The sequence below is a fragment of the Anolis carolinensis genome, chromosome 6 (genome assembly GCF_035594765.1).
Source record: "Anolis carolinensis isolate JA03-04 chromosome 6, rAnoCar3.1.pri, whole genome shotgun sequence".
Lineage (NCBI taxonomy): Eukaryota > Metazoa > Chordata > Lepidosauria > Squamata > Dactyloidae > Anolis > Anolis carolinensis.
In genome coordinates, this window is record NC_085846.1 from 39733554 (window position 1) to 39759468 (window position 25915).

The 25915-nt window shown below is 41.5% G+C and overlaps 2 protein-coding genes across 2 annotated transcripts in view; one reads left to right on the forward strand and one right to left on the reverse strand.

The window, feature by feature from the left end:
* Positions 1 to 22616, forward strand: part of vat1 (vesicle amine transport 1) — a 42345-nt gene extending 19729 nt beyond the window's left edge. Inside the window, exons 2-6 of the mRNA XM_003222497.4 lie at positions 7956 to 8163; positions 9692 to 9862; positions 12269 to 12358; positions 14112 to 14353; positions 15665 to 22616. Coding sequence (XP_003222545.1) covers positions 7956 to 8163; positions 9692 to 9862; positions 12269 to 12358; positions 14112 to 14353; positions 15665 to 15769 — 816 coding nt within the window. The 3' untranslated portion in view covers positions 15770 to 22616. The remainder of the gene's footprint in view (positions 1 to 7955; positions 8164 to 9691; positions 9863 to 12268; positions 12359 to 14111; positions 14354 to 15664) is intronic.
* A 496-nt stretch (positions 22617 to 23112) lies between these two features.
* LOC100563670 (uncharacterized) overlaps positions 23113 to 25915 on the reverse strand; it is a 31427-nt gene continuing 28624 nt past the window's right edge. Inside the window, exon 6 of the mRNA XM_008113174.3 lies at positions 23113 to 25805. Coding sequence (XP_008111381.2) covers positions 25736 to 25805 — 70 coding nt within the window. The 3' untranslated portion in view covers positions 23113 to 25735. The remainder of the gene's footprint in view (positions 25806 to 25915) is intronic.

Below are 25915 nucleotides of genomic sequence, written 5' to 3' on the forward strand. Positions count from 1 at the left end.
TAATTTTAAGCTCACATCTGCACCAAAAGCTGCCACAGTTCAGTAGATGGGAACTGGATTCCACAATAGGATTAAGTAATGCATCTATTTGCATTTTGAGTCTCTTTGTATGGATTGGACAGCCTGGCTGCAACAACGTGGGAACATCTGGGGAAGTGCCTGGCAGACACAATGGGTCAAAAAGTGCCTCACGAAGGCTGTAACAAAAAGCCTCCATGGATATGTGTCCCTCAATTGCAACACAGTCAAAAGATCTTAATCCATTTAGGTGCCAGTAATGTGACCTTGAATTGTTTGACTTTTATACAACTTTGCATTTTTTTCGTTCATTTGCAGTGGAAACACAAATAGGAGTTACAAGAATATGATGTCCAAAAGCCAATGTCATGAAGTTTTCTTGTTCTCCCTGGCTCATAGGCTCTTTTACAGTCTACAAATATGGCACAATGGATCCACTGTCACTGTCATGGTTCCACAACAATCCTGAGATTTGTGGTTTAGGGATGAATGCTCAGGATTTCCAACCAGTTTCCAAACTACAAGATCCACAATTCCTTGTAAGGATCAGTAGCAATTAATATGAAATTCTAATGGTATAATTGTGCAGTGAAAGGACCCTTGGTATGAGATTTTGTTGGTGGCAAATCAGGCCATATACGTTGGATGCTAGACAGATTTCATTGTGGTCATGGTATAAACTCTCCCCATGAAGATGGAGGGGTGGCTGGATTTTATCCCTCGATCCGTGCCTGCTTTATGCAGTCACTGTGTAAACACATTATGAGAAGTCTTGAAATGCAAAATAACTGCATTCCTCTCACAATCTTGTAATAATACAGTTTTTTGGATCTTGCTGTGAGACATGTTATTCACTTGATTGAGTTTGAAGCCCCAGCATGTCTCAAACCAGCCATCTCACATTTGTTCACAAAATTGGCCAGATATTTTCTCAATCCACAGCTCTTATTGCATGATTCAACCAGGTTCGACTAGTAGTTAGTTTCACAAAATGCACTAGTATTTACTTCCAGGGGCTCACTCAACACAACACAATTATAGCGTTATTATTCCACTTTAAATGATTTGGCCCCATCTTATGGAATCCTGGGGTCTGTATTTTGATGAGACACTACAGGAGCTCTCTGGCTGAGAAGCCTACATTTATTATTGTTGTTGTGTACACTATTACATAAATTCAAGGGATTCTATTGGACGGACCCATATGGGTTAAAGTGGAATAATAATTCTAACCTGTAGTATGAATGGGCACCTGATCAAGTGGATTTTGGATGAGATCCTTGCTTTGTGAAAGTGTATGCCCTTTTACGCTCTTAAAGTGGAATGAAAAGATGGATTGTTTCTCACAGTAAATTTTTAAGATTAAGAAAAGATGTTTCTTCTCCTTCCAGCAAATGCAAAGCTGAATTTGAACCTATCTTTCTCAAGACTGACCCTGCTCATCTAGTATTCTCTCTGTTCCCAATTAGAATCAAAGTTTGCAAGTTTTACCTTTGCAGGTTTACATTCAGTGTTGCTTCAACTACAGGAGGCCTATTGAAATACAGTAGACTTTCACTTATCCAACATAAACGGGCTGGCAGAACGTTGGATAAGCGAATATGTTGGATAATAAGGAGGGATTAAGGAAAAGCCTATTAAATATCAAATTAGGTTATGATTTTACAAATTAAGCACCAAAACATTATGTTATACAACAAATTTGACAGAAAAAGTAGTTCAATATGCAGTAATGCTATGTAGTAATTACTGTATTTACAAATTTAGCACCAAAATATCACAATATATTGAAAACATTGACTACAAAAATGCGTTGGATAATCCAGAACGTTGGATAAGAGAGTGTTGGATAAGTGAGACTCTACTGTACCAGTAAACCTACCTAAGAGTTTGCTTACACAGTCCCATTTATTCAGTAGGTCTCGCTCTACTTGGGACCAACTATTGGATTTAGGCATCAGATTACAGTTCCCAGAATACTCCAGGTAGCATTACCATGGGTTGAAGAGTACTGGGAGTTGTAGTACCCCAAAATAATGTTACCAGGTTCTGATGGGGAAGAGTGGTACCAGACTATTGACACAGCTTCCTAGCCACACATATCCACAGTGCTACACTTGTTGGGATGCCTTTATTGGTAGGGTTGCCAAAATGAAAACTGCTGAGGTTCTTATACTTTTAATGATGTTAAAATAGAAGTGGGACTTGCATCTGAAATTCCCTCTTCTACAAAATCATCAAAAGTACAGGAACCCTCTCCAGCTTTCAGCCTGACAGCTCTATTTACTGATATGATTTAAGATCCTGTTTTTTTCCAGCGTTCCAAGGAACCTTCCCAGGTAAAAAGAATAAACTAATAAATGCAGTCATCCAGCCCTTGGTATATCTAGTGACTGCAGGGATGGATAATGTAGGGACAACAAAAGGGTGAGGCCAGCAGGCTCATCTCCGCTTTCCCCAAACAGGATTCTAGTTGAATAGGGCTTATTGTGCAGCTCTGGAAACTTGATTCCATTCCTTTTAACTCATTTGGATAAGCCAGTGTGAACTTTGCCGTTTGGCCTTAAACACTGCATTCAAGGCTGGAGTGCCAAAGGAGGGGGGGGGGGGGGTTCATGCAGAAGGTGAAGGATACCAAGCCACAATGATACTCTCTTCCTGATACTAGAGCCAGATAAACACAGGATTTCCCCTCTGCAGAGGAAGCAGTTGTGTTTTCTTTCAGCAGGAGAGATGCGTGGCAGGCAGGCGGAAATCTAGAAGCGGTGCCAGACGGATATATTGTTTCCACAGCCACCTCCAGGAGCCCACCTACCTAACCACTCTGATATTGTGTGTGTCTCTGTGTGTATGTATGCACACAAGACATACGTAAGTGTCTACATGTAAAAGAAACCAGTATTTCATCATTATTCCCTTTTAATGCAAAAATGACTGTGGTAAGGGTGCAATCCAGTGCCTCAGACCTTTTATCAAATCAGCTCCTTATTTTCTAAACGGACTAATCTGCAAGTTGTCAGTGGAAACTGGAACGGGCATCTGTACTTTTAATGGTTGTATAGAAGAAGGAGTTTTAGCATAAATGTTTGAATGCTTTGGGTTTTAATTTACATATTGTATGGCTTTTACTGTTAGCTGCTTCTAATCTCCTTTGCGAGAGGAGGAGGAGGAGGAGGATGATGATGTTTTTGTTACCTGGTAGCTTGATAAGCAACAGCTGCTGAAATTCCGTTTTCTACATTGTCATTAAATGTGCAAGAGGTCTCTCCAGTTTTTTATCCTGGCAGTCCTTCTAATCTGTGGAATGCTCTTTGTGAATTTGCAGTAGACTTTGCATGGAGCAGTAGAGGATTCTGTGAGATAACTACTTCGTATTGAGCAAATTGTTTGTAACAATTGCCCAATATATATTGAGGTGGTACCTGAAATCACTCTTCCTGCCTGCTCACTGCAGGGGGAAATTGGGGCGGGAGAGTCAGCTGGTGAAATCCCAGGATACCTGAAGAGACAGTTCCCAGAACTCCTCAGCAACAGAAAAGCTGGCTAGGGCTTCTGGGAGCTAGAGGCCCAAACACTTGGAGGGGCCACAGGTTGTTTGAGTGTGGTTTAGAGAAGCAGTGGCTTGCCTTGACATTTGGATTTATGATATTGGCCATCCAAAAGCCATTTAGATTTATGATATTGGTTATCCAAAAGCAGTGCAGATTTACAAGGAGGGCATGATGGCAGTTCTCAGCCTCAGTTCTTAACCCTCAATATTTTATCTTTTCCAAGAGAGTAGCTGGAATAAGAATCTTGTCGTCAGCAGTGGAATGAAGGAAATACAGTAGAGTCTCACTTATCCAACATAAACGGGCCAGCAGAATGTTGGATAAGCGAATATGTTGGATAATAAGGAGAGATTAAGAAAAAGCCTATTAAACATCAAAATCGGTTATGATTTTACAAATTAAGCACCAAAACATCATGCTATACAACAAATTTGACAGAAAAAGTAGTTCAATACACAGTGATGCTATGTTGTAATTACTGTATTTATGAATTTAGCACCAAAATATAATGATATATTGAAAACATTGACTACAAAAATGCGTTGGATAATCCAGAACGTTGGATAAGTGAGTGTTGGATAAGTGAGACTCTACTGTATAACCAACACATCCATCTCTCCTCAATTGGCCCCAAACCTACCTCTTCGGGTATGATTAGCCAGAGGAGCTGAAATAGCAGTTGATGGAGCTTTTCAAGGGCCCTTGGAAGCTGATCACCCTTGTCTAGTGGATGAATGGAAATCACTTCTTGATCATGAAGACAATGCATTTGGCTCTTGGGACTTAGGTGCCAATCTCCAGAGATTCATTGTCCATCAGGCACAAGTCCTCTGGTCTTTCTGAGATCACAGGCCACCTCTGGTGCCAATAGACCTATTTTCTAATCTGTTGTTGAGTATGTACCTTGTCTTACTCTGAAGCTGACTTGCCTAAGGCGAGCCATTGAGTTTCAATAGCTGAGCAGGAATTCAAACCCTTGTCTCTCAGAGTTCTAATCCAAAATTCAGACCACTATACTGAGCTAGCTCGGGTTTTTTAAAATAGTAATTTTCTAACTACTCAATTTAATCCTCTCCCAGAATAGGTTAACTGAGAAGAATGTCACAGCACCATGTGGTGTTGAGTTCTCTAAAGCTGTTACGAGTTGTGTTAAAATAAATATTTTCTTGAGCATACAGCTTTCCTCCAGTGTAAATGGAGCATGTTGGGAGGATCCTTGAGTAGCTTCCAGCTCTGCCCTGACAATTTGGTTTGTCTTTTCAATCATTGACTGCAGACCCACCTCATTCATGAGCTGCTTGATCTGTGTAAGTTGCAGCATAGTTCTGTAGTTGTACATACCCCCCTCCCCAGGATCTTTTCTAACAATCAGCCACGGGAGGTATGATGTAGCATTGAGTATGAGCATTATTAAGAACAGCCATTCATACGTATCTGGAATTTTGAAAGAATAGCTTTTGGGTTTCTGTGGTGGGCCAATATTTGGTAGAACCCCACAACACCTCTTTCTCTTGCTGCCCTATTCCCCTACTGTCACATTCACCTCCTTGCCCAATATGGCCACAGCTATGACATGGGTGGGCAGGGCAAAATGTGAGGATTGCCTCTCAGTAAGATTTCTGCACTTTATGAAACTTTCTTACAGTCCCTAAATTTCTACCATTGCGGAGAGTGAGACACAGAAAATAATTTACAACTAAACCTCTTCTATTTGCTGTGTTTGCATTTCCTTGGAAACTTTATTTTTCCTTTTTGGTTTGGATACCTGAACACTCTTTCTAAATGTTCAACTAAAGTGTTAAGTTACTCAGTGCTGGAAATTTGGAGACTGAAGGGAAATTTCATTTGCAACTTAGTTGCTTGTCAGGAATTAAGATATGCCAGGAATCTCCTCATAAGCTTCTAGGATAACAGCAAGCAACCATCCATTTTGTTTAAGATGGAAAATCTGTGACACTTCAGATCACTCTATCTAGTTTTTGAGATAGTTTTGAGATACAGATACAGAACACTACACTTGCTTCCCCATAAAAACATTATAACAATATCCAAGAAATTAGAACTGATGTGTTCTATTCAATGCAATGTTCTCAATCAGTGCCCAAATATTCCCAGGAACAGCCTAAAAACCAAGACACCAATATTTTTTTTTGTTGGGCTCTGTAATATACTGTATATATAATAATAATAACTATTCTTATATCCCACCCCATCTCTCCGAAGGGGGTTGGGGCGGTTCACATGGAGACTTAAGCCCAACAATACACAATAAAATACAATCGCATAAATATATTTTAAACATATAAACATAAAATCATAAAACATAATACATCAAAACATACTCAAGCAATTGCTACTAGTCAGGCGCATTGAACATATTCCACTGGGGGCAAGGCAAATGTTATCTGTGGGCAATATCTTATAAACCTCTACTGAATACGTAATCCTTATCTATTGCCAGTGCTGGTTTGGGCTGATCTGAAATACAATAACATCCTGTGGGGTACAATTCCCTATTTCTATCCAAGGCCAGTGTAACTATTTCAGAAAACCCACAGTTCTGTTCATTCACAACCAGCATGGGCGATAATGGCTGAGGATGATACAAGTTGTAGTTAAATACGTACATCTGGAGGATGCTGGGTTTGGAGACAACTTCCTTCATGTTCCACTTTAAAGCCTGTGGTGGGAAAGCTGGCCCTTTTGGAGGACACAGCCTGCCTTACTTCTGGGTCAATTGATGCATGTCACAAACACCAAATTTCCCTCTAGGGAAGATAAAATCCAGCTATTTCCAGGAAAAAGCATTCCCTAAAGAAAATAAACAACTTAGGAACTGGGCCTCCTCCCTTGTACTAGATGCCATGTAAGCCACATTTCTCATTCTGCAGAGCTTTAATATAGTACTTTTTCCAAACTGGCTAAAAATAATGAGTGAAAATGGCTTCAAAATATTTTGTATCTTTTTTTTGAACTTCTACATTAGGGTCTTCAAAGGACAAGAGAGATACTGCTCCTCCCCCCCTTTCCTCAGACACCTTTTTGGATATTTGCATAGTGTCATTCACCCTTAATACACTTTTGTCTGACAAAAGTGTACTAATTATTATTGAGTTTACATCTTGATCAACTGCTATTGATTCTAAATGATAAGCTCACTGAAGCTATGCCACACTACTAGACACAGTTCAAATTAAATTACTTGAGCTTCATATTTTTTTAAAAAGTTGTTTAGCTCAGGAGTGGGGAACATTTGGCTCTCTAGATGTTTTGTACTTCCAGAAGCCCAAGCCAACACAAGCAATGGTTTGGAAAACGTGGGGCTTGGAGGAGTTCAAAATATCTGGAAGGGCCAAGGTTCCCACCCTTTATTTAGTGAGTAAATATTGCAAAGAACTGCTCTTGCTTATAGGCACACACTTTTTGTAAGGCCTCAAAACAAAACTGACTCTGAAGTGAACAGTCAGCCTTCTCTCCATTTTGAAGTCTCATTGGAAGCTTGTGAAATGTATGGAACAAACTGTTTTGTCAAGGATTCCTGAATCTGTGCAACAATTATGCAGCCTGCCTCCAGAAAATAGAAGCCCCCTTTCCTCATTTATGCCTCAGCTTCTTTCCAAACAGACTCATAGTGGAAAAAATGAGAAAACAAAACACACATGGATAAAAAAGTAAAAGAAATTAACACAATCTTAAACTAATACAATAATTAAAACTATTTTAAATATTAATAAAGCAGTACAGCACATTAGACCACCCCCCTGGAATTGTGTGCCGGAATAGAAAGATCTTCTATTAATCTAAGTTTTTTAGAATGGAATTTTATATAGTCAAAACCACAGTAAGAGAGAGCCAAGCACTTTCGAGGAAGGGAACTCCAGAATCCTGGAACAGGTCATTTTCTGCATTTCCAACAAACGTGCCTAAGAAGATAGTGGAAGTGAAAGAGAGGCCTCCTTTGAAGATCTTAAGAGTTGTATGGAATGTAACCAGCATTTTGAGTTGTGCCTAGTCACAGCCAATGGAACTGTTGTAGTAAGGAACTGTTTTGTTACTGGGGAATAGAGCATGCTAGTAGATTCATTGTCGCATTGGATGAAGAATCCACTTTGAGTTTTTTCATGTGCGTCTTCTGCAGTTGCTCTGAGTTGTATGAGAATGTTCCTGGTGCCAAACCTCTGTTGGGATAGGGCCCAGAGCAGCCTTACTAGGAATGGCTCTGGAAGTGGATTCACTGCTTTTCTGTGCCTCCAAAGGAAGAGAGTTCATCTTCCAGGGGCCATTCTGGTGCAATGGATCCCCTGGGTAGGATTTGAGATCAAAGATGTGATATCTCTCCATTCGAACATGGATTTGTCAGTTTGACACCCTCTTCTCTTACACCAGGTGGGCGATAAAGTTATGGTGATGGCCAGGACCGGCCTCTGGCAAGAAATAGTGACAGTTTCGGCCAATCAGACGTTTCTAATGCCAGAAGGGATGAGCTTTGAAGAGGCTGCCGCCTTTCTGATAAATTACATCACAGCCTATATGGTGCTCTTTGACTTTGGCAACCTGAAACCCAACCAGAGCGTCCTCATCCACATGGCAGCAGGTAAGAGAAATTATCCCATCTTAGTTAGGACACTAGTACATTAATGTTATAAAGCGGGTGCTCACATTTCCCTAACATGCAGAATTTAGGGTGCGAGCTTTGGAATTTTCAGTCAGAGAGGTCCTCAACTTCCCTAAACTACACTCCCCACAATTTTGCAGGAGGCAGCTACAAGTTAGGAAGACGGGAGGATCTGCTTTATAACGCTAATGTGATATCATTGTTAGTAAAGCAAATTCCAAACCCTTCTTTCTGTACTGCTAAGAAATTGAACTATAACAGCTCCCAAATATCCGAAAGGTTGTTATGTGGAAGATAGCATAGACATGCTTCCTGTGACTTCCACAAGTGCAGGAAGCAGATTTCCACAAGCAGATTTTAGTTATTATTAGGGAAAGACCTTTTAATGATAAGGGCTGGTAAACACATTGCCTCTGGAAGGTAGTGGGTTCTCCTTCCTGAAGGCACACAAACAAAGGCTGAGTAGCCATCAGTCAAATATCATTGTAGTTGTGTCACAACCAACATTGAGTATAAAAGGAGGCAAATGAGATTGTCTCCAAAGTGCCTTCCAACTTTGTAATCCTAGTATTTTTAATTCATTACTGGCAAGGTCAACTGTGGACTTCCTTTCATCTCCCACTATCCCTATTAGCGGTATGGGAGTTATACCCCTAAACACACTGAGAGCTACAATTGCCTAACCATAGTTTATTAAATGTATATCCTGCCTTTCCTATGGGAAGTTCAAGTTGGAATGCATGGGTTCTCCTTATTTTAATCTCACAGTAACTCTGTGAGGTAGGTTAAGATGAGAAATTCATACATTGAACTTTATTGGGAGGGCAGATTTGAGCCTGGGTCGTTCTAATCATGGTGTGCTACTCTAGCTATAGCTATACAAATATGGCAGTTGTTCTGTTATAATTGCTCTTAAGTTCTGTGAACTCCAGTATCTATCAGCACCAGCTAGCATGACCAATGCCTAGGAGTGATGGTAATCATAGTGCATGTTCCCTCCATCGGTGCTTAATAATTCTTATAACACATTCACACACAAAAGTGCAGCTCCCACGGTTTATTTTTTCAAGTGAGGAGGGAAAATAGACAGGTTAAGCAGTGCAAACAGCTTAAATGTATAAGTGACACTGCCTTGAGTTGTTGCCCTTTTCATAGCACTGCACAGAACATCCCTTATTGATATAATTTAGGTTAGGATATAAATGCACAAGCTCAGGCTTAGGATGTGATGAACTCTGGTAAACTCCTGTGAAATTCAGAAAGCGTGTGCTATTTGGCTTGTCAGCCTACTTTGCTTCTCCTGTGTTTGAGCCAAAACAACATCCATTGTCTTCTGAACCTGACTGTGAACTTTCAATTGAACAAGAAGCAAATTGATCCCATCCTTCAGAGGGAGTAGGGTAGGAGCATAAAGCTGTACACATTGCTTCTTCCTGCAAATGGCCTGGGGCCTTTGCCAGCATTTCTTTATATTTGCTCATATGGCCACCTTCTGCTTTCTTTCCAGGTGGAGTGGGAACGGCTGCAATCCAGCTCTGCAAAACAGTGGAAAACGTCACAATTTTTGGCACAGCCTCTGCCTCCAAGCACGAGTTCCTCAAGGAGAGTGGAGTCACCCACCCCATTGACTACCGGGCAGCTGATTATGTGGCAGAAGTCAAGAAAATCTCCCCCAAAGGTTAGTCACAGTGAGTAGGTGGAGAGACTTAGGCTGGATCTACACTGCGCTATATCCCAGGATGTGATCCCAGATTATCTTTTTGAACTGGATTATGAGTCTACACTGCCAGATAATCTGGGATAAGCAGATAATCTGGGATCAGATCTTGGAATATAGAGCAGTGTAGATCCAGCCTTAAAAATGGGGAATGGAGGGAAATGTCAACTTCTTGCACACCAGATACTAAAGAGAAATCCATGTATTATAATTTTATACAATTATTTAGAGCAGTGGTTTCTAACCTGTGGTCCGTGGACCACCAGTGGTCCCCAAGAACTAAAATATGGTCCACAACAAGAACATCTGGTCTCACGAAATCCTCTTATAGTGCTGAGGCAACAAGGATGTTGGGAGATGAGAGGCTGACTACTCACAAAAGGTACATCAACAAGCCTCCTGACTGCTGCTTCTCCTCCTCCCTCTTCCTGATCAAAACTGTTCCATGTGGCGCCTGGAAGTGGGGGCACCTTGGTGTCTTCATTTTTAGGCTTGTTCCTGGGGTTATATGGGATGCTGATTCAGAAAATTGCATTGGATAGACCACATCAGCTGTAGATGATTAGCTATGGTTTTCTGTGTGCAAGAAGATTGCGACTACTGGATGGCATATGTTCTGTATCAGAAACTATAACTGATATGATCAATCCAATGCAATTTTCAGAATCAGCACCCCAAATAACCAAACCAAATCTAAAGTTGACCAAAGACTGATTTGTAACTCTTTTGGTACTAATGTTGCAGAGTGGTCCCTGGTCAAAGTGGTCCCTGGTAAAAAAAATAAATGTTGGGAACCAGTGATTTAGAGCCATCTAACAATTCTCAGCACCATCACCAAATCACAATTCCCAGGATTTGTGACTCGAATTTATTTGAAAAAATCGTAATAATTTGATTATGTATTTGATAGGGCTTTCCCCAATTAACAAGATCTTAGCTAAGTAAATTCAGCCATTCTTAAATTTTTCTACTAGAGACTTGTAGCTTTTCCCCTAATCTACAAGATGAGATAAAATTCTGATAGGGCCTTGGACTGCAAGAAGATTAAATCAGTCCATACTCCAGGAAAGAATGCTCACTGGAGGGAAGGATATTAGAGGCAAAGATGAAATACTTTGGCCACATAATGAGAAGACAGGAAAGCTTGGAGAAGATAATGATGTTGGAAAAAATGGAAGGTAAAAGGAAGAGGGGCCAACCAAGGGCAAGATGGAAGGATAGTATCCTTGAAGTGACTGGCTTGGCCTTGAAGGAGCTGTGGGTTACAACAGCCGAGAGGGAACTCTGGCGTGGGCTGGTCCATGAGGTCACAAAGAGTCAGTAGTGGCTGAACGAATAAGCAACATAACATGAAAAGAAAATCACAAATACCTCACAGAACTACATTTCCTAGGATTTCTTGGAATGGAACCATGGCCATTAATGTGCTACCTAAGTGTTATCATTTTTTAGGGATGCCTTCTTAAAATGGAATAAAGTAATTGAAAACAGAAACGCAGCTGTACAGATTCTACCTAGAACCCATTAGGATGGTTGATTTTGCCATTTTTGAAGATACAAAATCCAATTGTCTCCAATTATAACTGAAACATGCAGGGGTAGATTCACATTTATTCATACTTAGAGCAGCCACAGTGAAATCAGTAAAACTCGGATTACGTACAGCTAGCAGGTGCCATTTGCCCTGTTTCCCCTAAAATAAGACATCCCCAGAAAATAAGACCTAGTAGAGGTTTTGCTGAATTGCTAAATATAAGGCCTCCCCCTAAAGTAAGACCTACCAAAGTTTTTGTTTGGAAGCATGCCCGCTGAACAGAACATCAGAGCATACAGGATCGGTAAATGTACATATCATAGAGTGTTATACATGGAAATAATGGTAGTAACAAGAAATTCTTGATAGGATTCAGTTTGTCTGGTTATGCTGGTTTGTAATGACAACTACTGTAATAAATGTTCATTTTTTTGTTCAACAATAAATGTGAATTCTTCTTCATGGAAAAATAAGACATCCCCTGAAAATAAGACCTAGAGCATCTTTGGGAGCAAAAATTAATATAAGACACTGTCTTATTTTTGGGGAAACATGGTATTTCACTGGATTTTATCTAAGTAAGATTTGTGACATGCTGTCCTGTTTGGCCAAATTAACACTGCACAATTACAGCTTTCCTTTTCTTGTAAAAGAGCCCAAGCATTGCTTTTCTTGAAAACTGAAAAATTGTTGCACCTTGTAAAAAAAAGAAAAAAAAGAAAAAAGAAACTTCAGACATGGAATTTGATATCTTGTGTCCGTTCTAGTGGAGAAATATAAAAAAGTTGTGGTAAAGTTTTTCTGATTGCTGTTTTCTCTCTTCTCCTTCCTAGGTGTAGATGTGGTTTTGGACCCCTTGGGTGGCTCAGATACCACAAAAGGTTTTAACCTCCTGAAACCAATGGGCAAACTAATCACCTATGGTGAGTAAGAATGTATCCCACGTAAGGTGTTTTACACTTAGGATTCAAAGAGATTCAGCTTGAGAAAGCTGGATCTTTAGAAGAAAAGGTGATTTTAGGCATGCATAAAGTGCTGTAAAAGAATGTGAAGCAAAGCTCTGCCCTAAAATCAGCTTTGTGTGTTCTGACACATGGTGGCTTTAGGGTTTTCTTGGCAAGATTTGTTCAGAAGATGTTTGTCATTGCTTTCCTCTGAAGCTAGGAAAGTGTGACCAGCCATGGTCACCCACTGAGTTTCATGGCCTAAACTGAGACTCAAGCCTAATTACAAATTTAAATAAGTACAATATAATTGAAACATATGAAAATGTTTTAAAATAGGCTATTTACAACATAAAAAATGGTGTAGAGTATGTAATTAAAATATTAGAAAGCAGTAAAATAGTACTAAATTGTACACAGTATGCTCTTTAAAGTTGTATCTATGTAAAACTTCAGTTCTCAAAGCCTGTTGGAATTTTTTAAAAGGCTTAAAAGCATGGCTTTGGAAGATGGCCTTTGAAAATGGCTGACTGTCATCTAAGTGATGGACATTCTAAATGGGATTAATTTGCTGGAGTTTTGCAAATCAGGCATTTTTTGATGTTATCCAATGTGAGAGCCAGCAGCAGCTGAATGAAAATGTGAATTACTGCAGGCTTCCTGAAGAGGCAAACTACTCTTATTTTTGAACATTAAAAAAGTGATCTGGGAAATCTAGAAGGTCAAAGACTTACAGAAATAGCCTCAGGGCCACACATAGAGAGCCTGAGGGGCATGCCTTGCTCACCTTGATAAAACATCTGGCTTCCTGGATCCGATCAAACAGCCAGTCCTTGCTTCCATGAAACACATGAAATGATGGTTTCTTGTTACAAGTCTGTTTTTTCCCTGTCTTTATGTGGGTTTGCAAAAATCACCACCACCAGGCCCCATTTCTGGTTTTGTATCTATGAAGGTTTGAGCCACTTTTTGAAATTACACCAGGATTTCCTTCTTTTTTTAACCCCAAATTGCAGCGCATTTGGGAATCACTAGAACTGGTTTGGCTTAGGCGGAACAATCAATTTAAGAAAATAACAAGAATGTTGCTGGGTACTGTCTCAATCTTTGACCTGCTAGGTCAGGTCTGCACATCCTGTGTCCCTCCAGGTGTTTTGGACTTCAGCTCCCAGAATTCCTGACCATTGGACAAATTGGCTGGGGCTTCTGGGAGTCAGAGATCCAAATACAGTAGAGTCTCACTTATCCAACATAAACGGGCCGGCAGAATGTTGGATAAGCGAATATGTTGGATAATAAGGAGAGATTAAGGAGAAGCCTATTAAACATCCAATTAGGTTATGATTTTACAAATTAAGCACCAAAACATCATGTTATACAATAAATTTGGCAGAAGAAGTAGTTCAATACACAGTAATGCTATGTAGAAATTACTGTATTTACGAATTTAGCACCAAAATATCACGATATATTGAAAACATTGACTAAAAAAATGCGTTGGATAATCCAGAACGTTGGATAAGCGAGTGTTGGATAAGTGAGACTCTACTGTATCTGGAGGGTCACAGAGTGTGTAGGCCTGCTTAAATGTTATGGAGCTAACAGAGACCACAGTGGTAAAAAAAAATTGGGAGTCCAAAACATCTGGGACTCTGAGAGTTGAAATGTTGTACATCACCTACCATGGCACATACTGCTGGATGCTAACCTTGGATATACTTCACCTTGGCAGGTGTAGCCAACTTGGTAACAGGGCAGAGGAAGAACTTAGTGGCTATGGCAAAGACCTGGTGGAACCAGTTCAGCATCAATGCGCTGCAGCTGCTTCATTTCAACAAGGCTGTTTGTGGCTACCACTTGAGCCACATGGATGAGGAGTGGGAGCTCTTAAATGGGGTGGTGGCCAAACTCATTGACCTCTACAATCAAGGCAAAATCAAGCCAAAGGTGGACTCTGTTTGGCCCTTTGAGCAGGTGAGCATGTTGCAGGGCAGAAAGTTCTCCTTGTGTGTCATGTACTCCACTATAAATTTACTGATATTTAAGACACAGTGTCTCCCCACAAAGAATCTGCAATTGTGTAGCCCTGGCACCTCTTTTTTCAGAAAGACTAACACTGTGGCACATCGTTTCTGGCATTATAGGGGCAAAGGCAGTGCCATAGGAATATGACACCTCTTCAGAAACAAGTGATGAATCTCATCAGTGAAGGCATCCATGATCATGTTAAATCATGTTTTAATCTTTGTTGGATCAGGCTTGTCCCCATATAAGCCGCCCCGTGTCCCTTCGGGAAGTGGAGGCAGGATATAAAAATAAGGTTGTTATTATTATATTTATATTAAATGCACACCTTAACTTCTGTATGCCATTCTGGGTGACAGCTTTAAAAGTCTAGTCTGGATTGCTAAAGGGAATAAAAATGGATGAGGAGAGCAAGGGAGGGCCGGGTGGAGGTAGGGGAGGATTACACTGACCTTTCTCTGGCTGATTTTGCATTTGGTCATCTGATGATGCTGATGGGAGAGAAGAAAGTGGGTGAGCAAATGAATGAGTCATGTATTCATTTCCCCTCTGCATTAGCAGTTCTTTTTGAGTCAATAGGGGAGAGGAAAGAATCAGCAGCACTCCAAGTAAACTCACAGGCTATTCTTGATCATTTCATTGCCTTGACATTAAAATAATCTTCTGCACTGAATTCTGGTTACTTAAGTGGACTGCTATCATTCTTTCCCTGTATAATTAAATAATATATTCAAGAATAATTCAGTCAATATTCAAGAACAATCCAAGAGTTTAGAGTGCCCAGATGCTAGAGAAGTTAAGTCCGAGAGCAAAGTTGTGAGGATCCTGCTGTGCATTGATGATTTTGTGGATTTTCTCCTTTGGATGCCATGTTGTAGAAGGCTTTCAGGATTGCTTTTGATCCCTGTTTAGAATTTTCTGATTTTGGGGATGCAGGGATAAAATGGATGGACTGAAAAGAGAGCCAGGGTCAAGACAAGCCCTATTACCCTACATAGTTGTGGTACTTTGATTCCCATTGAACTGCCATAGGTTCAGCTCATGGAATCAGACATTAAACCATCCTAATGCAAGCAGATGTGAAACTGTTATGGAAATTGGGCACCTGTCAGGCTGAGTGAGATAGGACTTTGTCTTTGTCCAGCTACACTCTTGATAATGACCCGTGACACTGGAATGGACTGAGAAGAGACCAGCCTCTGCAGGAAAACTTTATTCTTAAGCCATAGAATAAATCTCCTCTTCCTTGTCTTTTTGAAGGTGGTGGATGCCATGAAGCAGATGCAAGAGAAGAAGAACGTTGGGAAAGTGGTTCTGGTCCCTGAAGCACCACCGAAGGATGAAAGCAAGAAAGCAGAGAACTAAAGCAAAGGGGAATGGGTGGATTGTCTGACCTCAGGTCCTTATGTTGGTTTTTGTTGGGTTGGGTTGTTGTCCCCCTCCCCCTTTTGGCTCTCCCCAATTCCACCCTTTTCCCCGTTTCCATCCTCCCCAATTCCACCCTACGTCCTTTTGAGGAAAGGAGGAATTGACAGATCTCTCTCTGCTGTTAATGGAACCAGTGGCATAAAGATGGAAGAGACCAATGCCTTGTATTGCGGCCAGTTAGTTAAAGATGATGCAAATCTCTTGAGCTTCATGAACTCTTCTGGAGGTGGAGCTCAGACAATTGCATCATTTTTTAAAACTAATTGGCTGGCCCAGTTTTTATTTTGGAAGCATCCCATTGATCTTGCACATCTATTTTTGTGGGGTCAACCCTTTGGTTTCTTAAAGGAACCTGCAACCGTCATATGGAGGGTAGGGTACCCAAGGCAGGTGCCTCTATTGCAATCTCATCTGGGTTTTTTCTCCTACATCTTCTCTTTTCTCTCGTACCCACCTACAAGTCCATATATCCTCACCTGAGCCATTTTACCTCTAGGACCTCTTCCCTCATCTCCCTCCCACCCCAGCCTGCCTCTGAACACACGGTGACTAATAACTTTCAAGCATGTAAAACTCCCATTGTTACAGCAACTATTGAGTGTTTCCGTGGAAACGAAGCTTCAAATCTGCCACTTCCGATGGGCACATTTAATAAGCGGAAAATGCCAGACCTTTTTTCTCTATATATATATATTTTGGCAGTTTGGCTGTTGCACAAAAAAAATGGGATATGGGGGAGGGAGGAAAGACAAATTGTGCCTCTGCCACAGAGCCTAGATTCTGCCTCTGCCTTCTCTTCCAATATGCAAGTGTCACACTGCAGGAGCTTGAACAAGGCCCCTTTCTTTATGGGACTTCAGTTCCCATAATCCACTGACCAAACATGGCAGGCCTGTGGATATAGAGTTATAGTCTGAAAAAGGGAACTTGCCCAATCACTTCATGATATTATGTAGGCAAACCTCTCACAGCAAAATCCTGCCTTTGGATTGGATTTGTGAAAAGATCCATAGCTAAAATGTCCTTGTTTTTCTTTCATGGGGAAGCCTCGCCTTTTCCCCAGATGAAATGGGCCATGTAGGCAAAATACTTAACGGTGTCAAGCAGCTGACTAGCCTGTAATCTCAGATCTGCACTATCGCTTGCAAGAAATCAGTTATTCTGTCATGGTGATGGCATGTGACTTAGCAAGAGGCTGGTCTGATGTTTTAATGTACGTTTTGCCACATTTAAGAAATAAACCATGTTCTAATCACAGCTGGCTGGAAGAAAAGAGACTAGCCATCTCCTATTACATTCAGATAGTCATTTTGCCTTGAGCCAAAAACAAATTTTGGTATTGTGTATGCTCCAGTCTGGTCCAAGATGGCATCCGAATGAAAGTAGTTCATGACTCAATATTGCATCATTTGGGGCAAGTGTGGTGATGACACGAGTAATTCTCTGCAAGGAGCAGAGAGGCCAGGAGACAGAAACTCTTTCTCACATCTTGGACTGGAAAATGAGCTGCTCCCTCTAATAATGGATGATGACTGGCCCTACTGCAGCCATCCGGTTCTGTGTAGGCCACTCAGCTGAAACTCTGCTTTACCTGATTCATCCATCATTTCTGTAGGTCCTAGTCTCTTCATTGGAAATTCATTTCTTCTGGCCCTCTTCCTTCTTGGTAACTCTTGTCAATCTTCCTTGACCCACCACAGAGGATCACTCTGTGTTCAGATACAGATGTCCTACAGTTGTGCCCAATTTTCCCCGTAGCATTTTGCTGGATCTCTATTGGGTCAAGGCACGGCCCTTCTCTGCATTCTGGTCAGCAGTAGGCACAAGCAAAGGGGCATGGAACCCACTCATTCCCACAGCCATCTTCTGTGATCTTCATAGCTGGTCATGGAAGGAAGTCTGAGGGCCAGCATTCTGCCTTTTCCTTGCAAAGGGAAGGAAGGCTACAGGGAACCTGACCCCTAAACCTTTGCATTTCCTGCAAACCTCTTCTCCTATGAAGAACATATGGCCAAAGTATTCCCTTTGTTGGTAAAGAATTGTGAGGGAGGAGGGCATATTTCGGCCTTGGATTGGCACATGGTTGTCTTATAATTTTTCTGGGGATCCTCAGCTTGTAATTCCTTTGCTGTAATGTGTGTGTCTGTGATGCTCACTTTGAGAATATGAGAATATTCACACAAGTCCTGTCCCTTAGCATCTTTTGGTAGTAGAGAACATGAGGCGGGCTTTTTATGGTCTCATTGGCTTTTGAGTAATGGGGTGTTGAAGGCTTCATACTTTTGAAGTGTGAATGTACATCTGCAAAATACTTTCCTTTTCTTTCCAAGCATCCATCTGCTGCAATAGTAGTTAGTATATGTGTTTTAAGACAAAATGCTCTAGCCACTGCTGTGTTTACTAAAAGGTGCCTTTCCCAAGACCGACCTTGTTTTGTTTTGCTTAAATGTGGTGAAAACAAAACATATAGCTTGCAGGCAACTCCCACCTTCGTTTTCCTTCTCTAGAATGCATCAGGTGTATTCCCAGTGAGATTTTGCTTTACAGCACCCAGAAACACCTATTAAAACCAGAATCTGCCATCTTTTAGCCTCACCGGTTTCCCCTTCTGAGATATTTTGGACTGGTTGCATCCATAGTCTTCTTGGGATGGGATTTCATCTGAATTCTAAATGCGCCCTCAGACCAAACAACCAGGCATCTTCCAGGTTTCCTACATTAATCCTGAACAGCTCTACTACCATTTTCAGTGAGCAACATAAGTAAGAAGGCATCTTACACCATCAGCATGAGAGCAATTTGATCCGGCAGTTTAACAATCCAAAGTGTTGTTCTGAGCAAAAAATGGGAAGAGCCAATTCTAACAACTCTTCTTGCAGTGCCTCATTTATTTTATCACAGAATAACGGCATTCTATATATCCAGAAGCAGTGGAATTTGGAGATCTATCTTGTTTTGTGACTTAAACAAAGTTTCATAGCACAAGTTAGTTACTTACATCTTTTAAACTGTCCTCTTGCTGAAAGATATTATGGGTTCCAGACTTCATGCCAATGCTAAGCATTTAGTAAGTAGAAGAGCTGGGCAAGATTTCAGCTAGAGAAGTACCGTAGGTGCTCAGTGGTCTGACTAAGTTCAAGGCAGGTTCACATGTGCTCATAGACCAGCTGCTCACTTATAGGTCAATGTAATGAAATTCTCAGCACTATAATCTACAATGTGAGAGCCGATATACTGAACAACACCCAGGTTATCCAGGCTATGACCTTGTGTTTTCAACATATCACTTCTTTCCAGAGCTTACAAAAGTTACTTTGTTATGGATTGCAAGTTCCACAATTTTGCTAGCTCATGTGATCACTAGATGCAGTGGATTCAGGAACTTCAGTTTTAAAATAGGAGGAATGTTTGCAAGCTCTGCATTCCTCTCAGAAACCAGTCTTTAGGGGGCAATGTGGTGTTGGTCATAGTAGGTTTTGGTTACTTTTTGTCCCTCTCCTTTTACCATCTGCTCCAGATGGGTTAGACTTTGAGACATACCCTATGCTGTTTTTGTCAGATGGCCAGAACTCTTAACTTCTTAGGCTTGTACAAACTTGTCAACCGAATATGAAGTCTTACAAAACAAGCAAGCTGGAGTTGCCAACTCTGCTTGTGTGAAGCACAATAGGGATGGTGAAAATCAGATCATGCGTGCCCTACGCTGGAACACCAACCTCATACAAAGGAGGTGAGATGAGAAGGAAGTGATGCCAAGGTTCACACACCCTCCTCTCTTTCCTTCCTTCTTGCTGCTGCCTGGTGCCTTATTCCGGATGGCATTTCAGAACTTTTGTAACCTATCCTTTTAATACCGCAAGGAACAGCCTTGCCTTTAGAAGAACTCCAATGCTGCATCGTTAACTCCCAGTTTTACCAGTGCCTTGTTCCAAACAGTAAGTTCTATCTAACCCCAGCTTTCGCCAAACATGGCTTTCTAAAAAGAGTGCACCTGTCCCAATCAACTGGTGTGAAATATAGGATCAATACGATTGTATTTCTGACCAGCCGCAAAGTGGCCTGTATAATGTGGTGCTCTTCTGCAAAAATACACGCATTTTCAGACAACGTGCTGGGAATGGTCAACATTTCTAAAATCTCCCACCAGGGCATTTTCATAGTTGTGCTAAGGAAACCCTTTCAGTCTCCAAGCACTACTTCTACATGTGAATGTGCTATACAAAGAAACTACATTTTAAACCTGACTCAGTGCACTGCTTTCAGATTGTGAGAATTCATTCAGAATTCTGTTTCTAGTGTCCCATATGAAAACAGGCCTCTCCTTTCAGTATATTCCAGTTGTCTTTAGGAAAAGGTTAGTATTGGACTCACAAGCTATTTGAGATTCCAATAGGCTAACTGCCGTGAATAGAATACTGGAGCCCTTTCACGATTAATTATAACGTTTTGATTCCACTTCAACTGCCATGGCAACTTCTTACAGAATCCCAGGATTTGTAGTTTGGGGAGGCACTAGAGGTCTCTGGTTGAAATACGAAATACTTCTCTCAACAGCAATTCCCATGTTTCTATAGGATTTAACTATGACAGTTTTAGTGGAATCATGGGGTTATAACTCTGTAATCTGGAAGGGCCCCTGGACTAGACAGGCATTTGGTGTGATCCAGCAGGCTTTTTATATTCTTCAGAGATGGAGCAAATGCCCTTTTTACCTATGTACAAATGCACTAGAAGGGGCAGAAACATTCTTAACACATGACAGCAGCAAGCGATGCCCGGTTCGCACCCTGCAACATTTTTGAAACCTTGCGTCCCAATCCCTCCCCATGCTGGAGCCTTGCCAGTTTTGAATCATTAAAATTGCTTTGTCTTACTTCTACTCCTTAACCGAAACCCTTTTATACAGGAGACATCCAATTTAAAGCACTGTAACTTCGCTCTTTGTTGCCTTGCTGATTAATACCGTAATCTTGGAAGTTTATAGTAGCCCCTTTCTTTTGTGATTTGACTGTGTGTGTGTGTGTGTCTGTGTGTGTTTGAGGCAACTGTTTTATGGACCGTGAGTATTACATGAAGACCCTTGATCCTCTTTTTTATAAATGCTCTTATCTTGTTAAAACTGCATGTGCTTGACTACAAGGACCAAAGTAGGGGGAGAAAAGGCCACCTACCGTTTCTTGAATCTCCTGTTATAACAAAAAATAAGAACAGAATTTGCCACTAGAAGCCTTTCGGTATGGATTTTGTTGCACTGTTTCAAGGTCGCTGAAATGCCATTTGAGCTCAAAAATAGTGCCATATGGGATGATGTGTGTATATGTATATGCATGCGTACATGTGTATTTGTGTGACTGATATGAGAGCCAAAAGGTTTAAACAGTTCAACTAAAATGTGTACTCCCCCTTTTTCCAAGTTTTATAGGCTTTGAAATGGAGCACACACTACTTTTTTAAAAAGCTGCTTCTCCATGCATTGAAGCCATATACATACTTCATAAGAGTTTTGGACAGGGGCCTCCAGTCGACATTAACCAGTAGTATCCCTTTTATACAGACTACTGTAGGCTATCATTTCATGGGATCATTCCAGCTCCCACAAGTCTGAGGCCCATTTGGAAAATGTGGAAGGCCCAGAGAAACAATGATGCCTCAGAATTATTTTAAAATGTCCCAAAGTTAGTATCTGAATTGAATCCGAATTGCTGGGAGTAAAGCACATTGAATGAGATAAAATCTAAGAAAATTCTCCTAGCTGTGGTTTCTTTAGAAAAAATAAAATCCATAGTTAGACAACTACAAACTTGAATGTTTGCAAGGAGACTACAGTTGGAGGACTATTCTAACACAGTTATAGATAGGTAGATAGTGGGTTTAGGGCCAGAGTGGGGTGGTTGGGAGAAGGGACACTGGCTGTGAAATTACCCTGTGAAATTATCTTCAAATAATAATCTTCAGTATTTTGATTTCAGGAATGAAAATTTCAGCAAATTTAAAAATTGTCTAAATGAACTCTCTTATTTCACTTTTATTCATAGCTGACAGTTATGAGTCTTTAATCTAAAATGGATTTGTGAAAAAGAACTTCTTAATGGACCTTTCTCAGGTTCAGAATCCACTCTGGGTTTCATACAACTACTGTCACAGATCCACTAGCCACTACTTACATTGCCAGTGAATTATAAAAAAAACATCGGGATCATTGGCTGACAAAAAGGAATATATATGAGCCTTTGAGCAAGAGGATGGATGGAAAAGCTAGAGCTAAGGTGGCCAAGAGAATATAGGAGGCAGGGAAGACCTTACCTTTGTCAAGGCAAGGATTTTTATTTGCATGTTTGTTTTGTGTGTTGTAGACTGGAATGACAAGAGATTGGTATCCAGGCATCAGGTCTGTGGGGTGCACTCCACTCCTGCTGCCAAGTGAGTATCCTTAAAGGCCAGAGGGCTATGGATGGGGGAATGGCAAGCAGCTGGCACGTGCTGCTCGGTCCCCTTGCAGCAGGTTGTGGCATCTGTCACCCCCCATCATCTCCTCTCTGGGTGGTTCATGAGCAGCTTGTGTGTCCTTATGGTTCAAGATGCTTCCTTGAGTCTCTTTGTGGTGTTTGAAATGAAGCTCACTCTTCTGCTTGTGCATGCGTGTGTGTGCGTGGGCGTGTGTCAACAAAGCAACTGTGCCAATGCTGTTTACACAGATTCAGACATGAAATGCTAGTCTGCCTAATGTTACCATATGCCTTATGTGTGTTTTTTTGGGCGTTCATTAAAAGCATAACAAAAACGACACTGGTGTTGTTCTGTGCCCATCAATTTATTCCTTTACGGGTGACATAGGTAGCGCAATGGATTAAACCCTTGTGCCGGCAGGACTGCTGACTGACAGGTTGGTGGTTCGAATCTGGGGAGAGCAGGTGAGCTCCCTCTGTCAGCTCCAGATCCCCATGTGGGGACATGAGAGAAGCCTCCCACAAGGATGGTAAACATCAAACATCTGGGAGTCCCCTGGGCAACGTCCTTGGAGACAGCCAATTCTCTCACACCAGAAGCAACTTGCAGTTTCTCAAATCACTCCTGACATGAAAAAAAATGGGGAGGCACAAACATTCTAACCTTGCAAGTCAATGGAGGAAATCTTATTTATTTTCTAGAGCTATGCAGATTTTTGTCCCCGAACTGGGAAGAATTGGGATGGATACAGCTGCCTAAAATGAAATTCCTCTGCCAAAAGGGCAAATAAAATCATGACAGTTATAATAATAATAATAATAATAATAATAATAATAATAATAATAATAATAAAACTTTATTTATATATCGCCCTATCTCCCGGATGGGACTCAGGGCGGTTTACAGTCATAAAAGCAACACAAACATTACATAACAACATAATACACATTATTAAACAAAGTAAAATAATACAATTATAACAATAAATCACACTTACATGACCAGATCAAGGGGACGGGAACCATAAGGGGAAATCTTATGCAATATATTCAGGCTCAGAAATCGGCGGTAGTCCAATATAATTACTCAAAAACCTGCCAACACCACCAGGTCTTCAGTTCCTTACGGAAATTGGATAATGTAGGGGATTGCCTGATCTCTTTTGGCAATGCATTCCAGAACCGGGGGGCCACTGCCGAGAAGGCTCGTTCCCTCGTCCCCACCAGCCGCACTTGAGACGGTGGTGGGAGCGCGAGAAGAGCCTCCCCAGAAGATCTCAAGGTCCGCACTGGCTCATAGGAGGAGATGCGATCACGGAGATAGGTAGGGCCCAAGCCGTGTAGGGCTTTATAGGTCAAAACCTGCACCTTGAATTGGGCCCGGCAGTTTATCGGCAGCCAGTGGAGCTGCTTTAATAGGGGCATTGTGTGCTCCCTATAGCCGGCTCCCGTTAGAAATCTGGCTGCCGATCTTTGAACCAGTTGGAGTTTCCAGGCCGTCTTCAGGGGCAGCCCCACGTAGAGAGCATTGCAGTAATCCAGTCTGGATGTAACTAAGGCATGGACCACCGTGGCCAAATCAGACTTCTCGAGGTATGGTCGCAGCTGGCGCACAAGTTTTAAATGTGCAAAGGCCCTCCCAGCCACCGCCGACACCTGGGCATCAAGCATCAGAGATGAATCCAGGAGGACCCCCAGACTGCGGACCTGCGCCTTCAGGGGGAGTGCAACCCTGTCGAGCACAGGTTGCCACCCAATACCCCAATTGGTCCCACGACTGACCAGGAGGGCCTCTGTCTTGTCTGGATTAAGCTTCAACTTGTTAGTCCTCATCCAGTTCGACACAGCTGCCAGGCACCGGTTTAGGGTCTGAGCGGCTTCCTTGGAGTTTGGTGGAAAAGAGTAGTAGAGTTGAGTGTCATCTGCGTAGAGATGGCACCGAACTCCAAAACCCCGGATGACCTCTCCCAGCGGTTTCATGTAGATGTTGAAAAGCATGGGGGAGAGAATGGAACCTTGCGGGACCCCACAGGTCAATGGCCAGGGGTCCGAGCAGGTGTCCCCCAGCTTCACCATCTGGGAACGACCCTCCAGGAAGGAGCGGAGCCACTGCAAAGTAATGCCCCCAAGACCCATTCCCGAGAGCCGCCCCAGAAGGATACCATGGTCGATGGTATCGAAAGCCGCTGAGATGTCCAGGAGAACCAGAAGGGATGCACTCCCCCTGTCTAGTTCTCTGCGGAGGTCATCCAACGTTTGTGAAAAAAAGTCTCAAAGTATTTGAGAATTTGGGTTTAGCGAAAGAAACTGTTGAAAAGAAGAGAGCTAAACAATTATTTATGGTAAAAAGAGAAAGACGACCTTCTTTATTACATTTTTTACTGCCTCTAGGGCTGTTCCTTTGTATCCAGAAGAAATCTGCAGTTTTATAAGATCCAACATTTGGTTCCAGAAGGGACTTTAAACCATTTTCTAAACCTCAATTCATTTTTTGAAAACACTGTTCTTAGAACACAGCCTTTGCATTAATAAAACAGCAAGCTTTGGAAAACAACTATTTACAGTGATTTTATAAGCCCAAGCTACATTATTAAGGCAGCTAGAAAAAGAAATTAAGACAATGACTGTTCCTTGCTTACTTGCTTCCCTTCTTTCTAGGGAGAAGAGTTCTCACTCCATGATTAGGAGACTGGTCACAACCTCATCATAAAATGGCCTAAGAGACCACCTCTCTCTCAGATTTACCTTATACAAGCTCTTACCCTAACAGTGGAGTGTGTACAGGAAAAATGTTGGCTCAGATGTGTAAACTAATCACACATCATCTGCTTGTTCTTGCACAATCATTTCTGAATAGGGAAGTCCTGCATCTTGATGTGAAGGAGAAAAGTGGAACTTTCTCAGTCCTGTGATGAGCATTATGTAATGGTCTAAATAACTAAAAAGTCACAAGATGCCATCAAAGAAATGTCAACCATGCAAGGGCTACATCTTCTCATGTGACTCTCTCTACAGGAGAATCCATATAAATGGGTGGGTGAAGGGCAGCTTCCCTAAGAGAGGCCTTATGCCAAAATCTTTGGAAAGCAGTCCTTGAGAAATGTGAATTGTCCTTATTGTAAGGGATTCCTTGAAATACATGTGCCTACAGATATTCCTCACATTGTCAGAACTTTAGGGAAGAGGTTGAAGTGCTAAGTGAATAAGAAAACGAAACAGTTTGAAGATGACCCTAAAAGAGTGCGTTGTGGATGAGAAAGAGAGCAGAAAATGGCATCTCTTCATAGTTGAGTGGCAGGTGGGTGGTCAAAGCACGTGAAGTCTAGAATAATGCCTTTTATCCCTCAGTATATTCTCCAGACTGCTTTGAAGCCAAGGAGGGGGTTGGTTGTAATGATGGCTGGCTTTTGGAAAGTTGCTGGTCTTCCAAGATTCTTTGGGAAAAGGAGGTATGCCTTCATTCAATGCCCAGCTCTTTCAGCTTTAGGCGGAGGAATTGGAGATACTGAGAATCTGGATAGCCGTTTCTGAAAGCAAGAAAGGAAAAAAACAATTTTTTTAGTTTCTGACTTCTCACTAAATTATCACAAACCAGAGGTTGACATGCTATTTATTAAAGTAACATGTTACTTGTTAT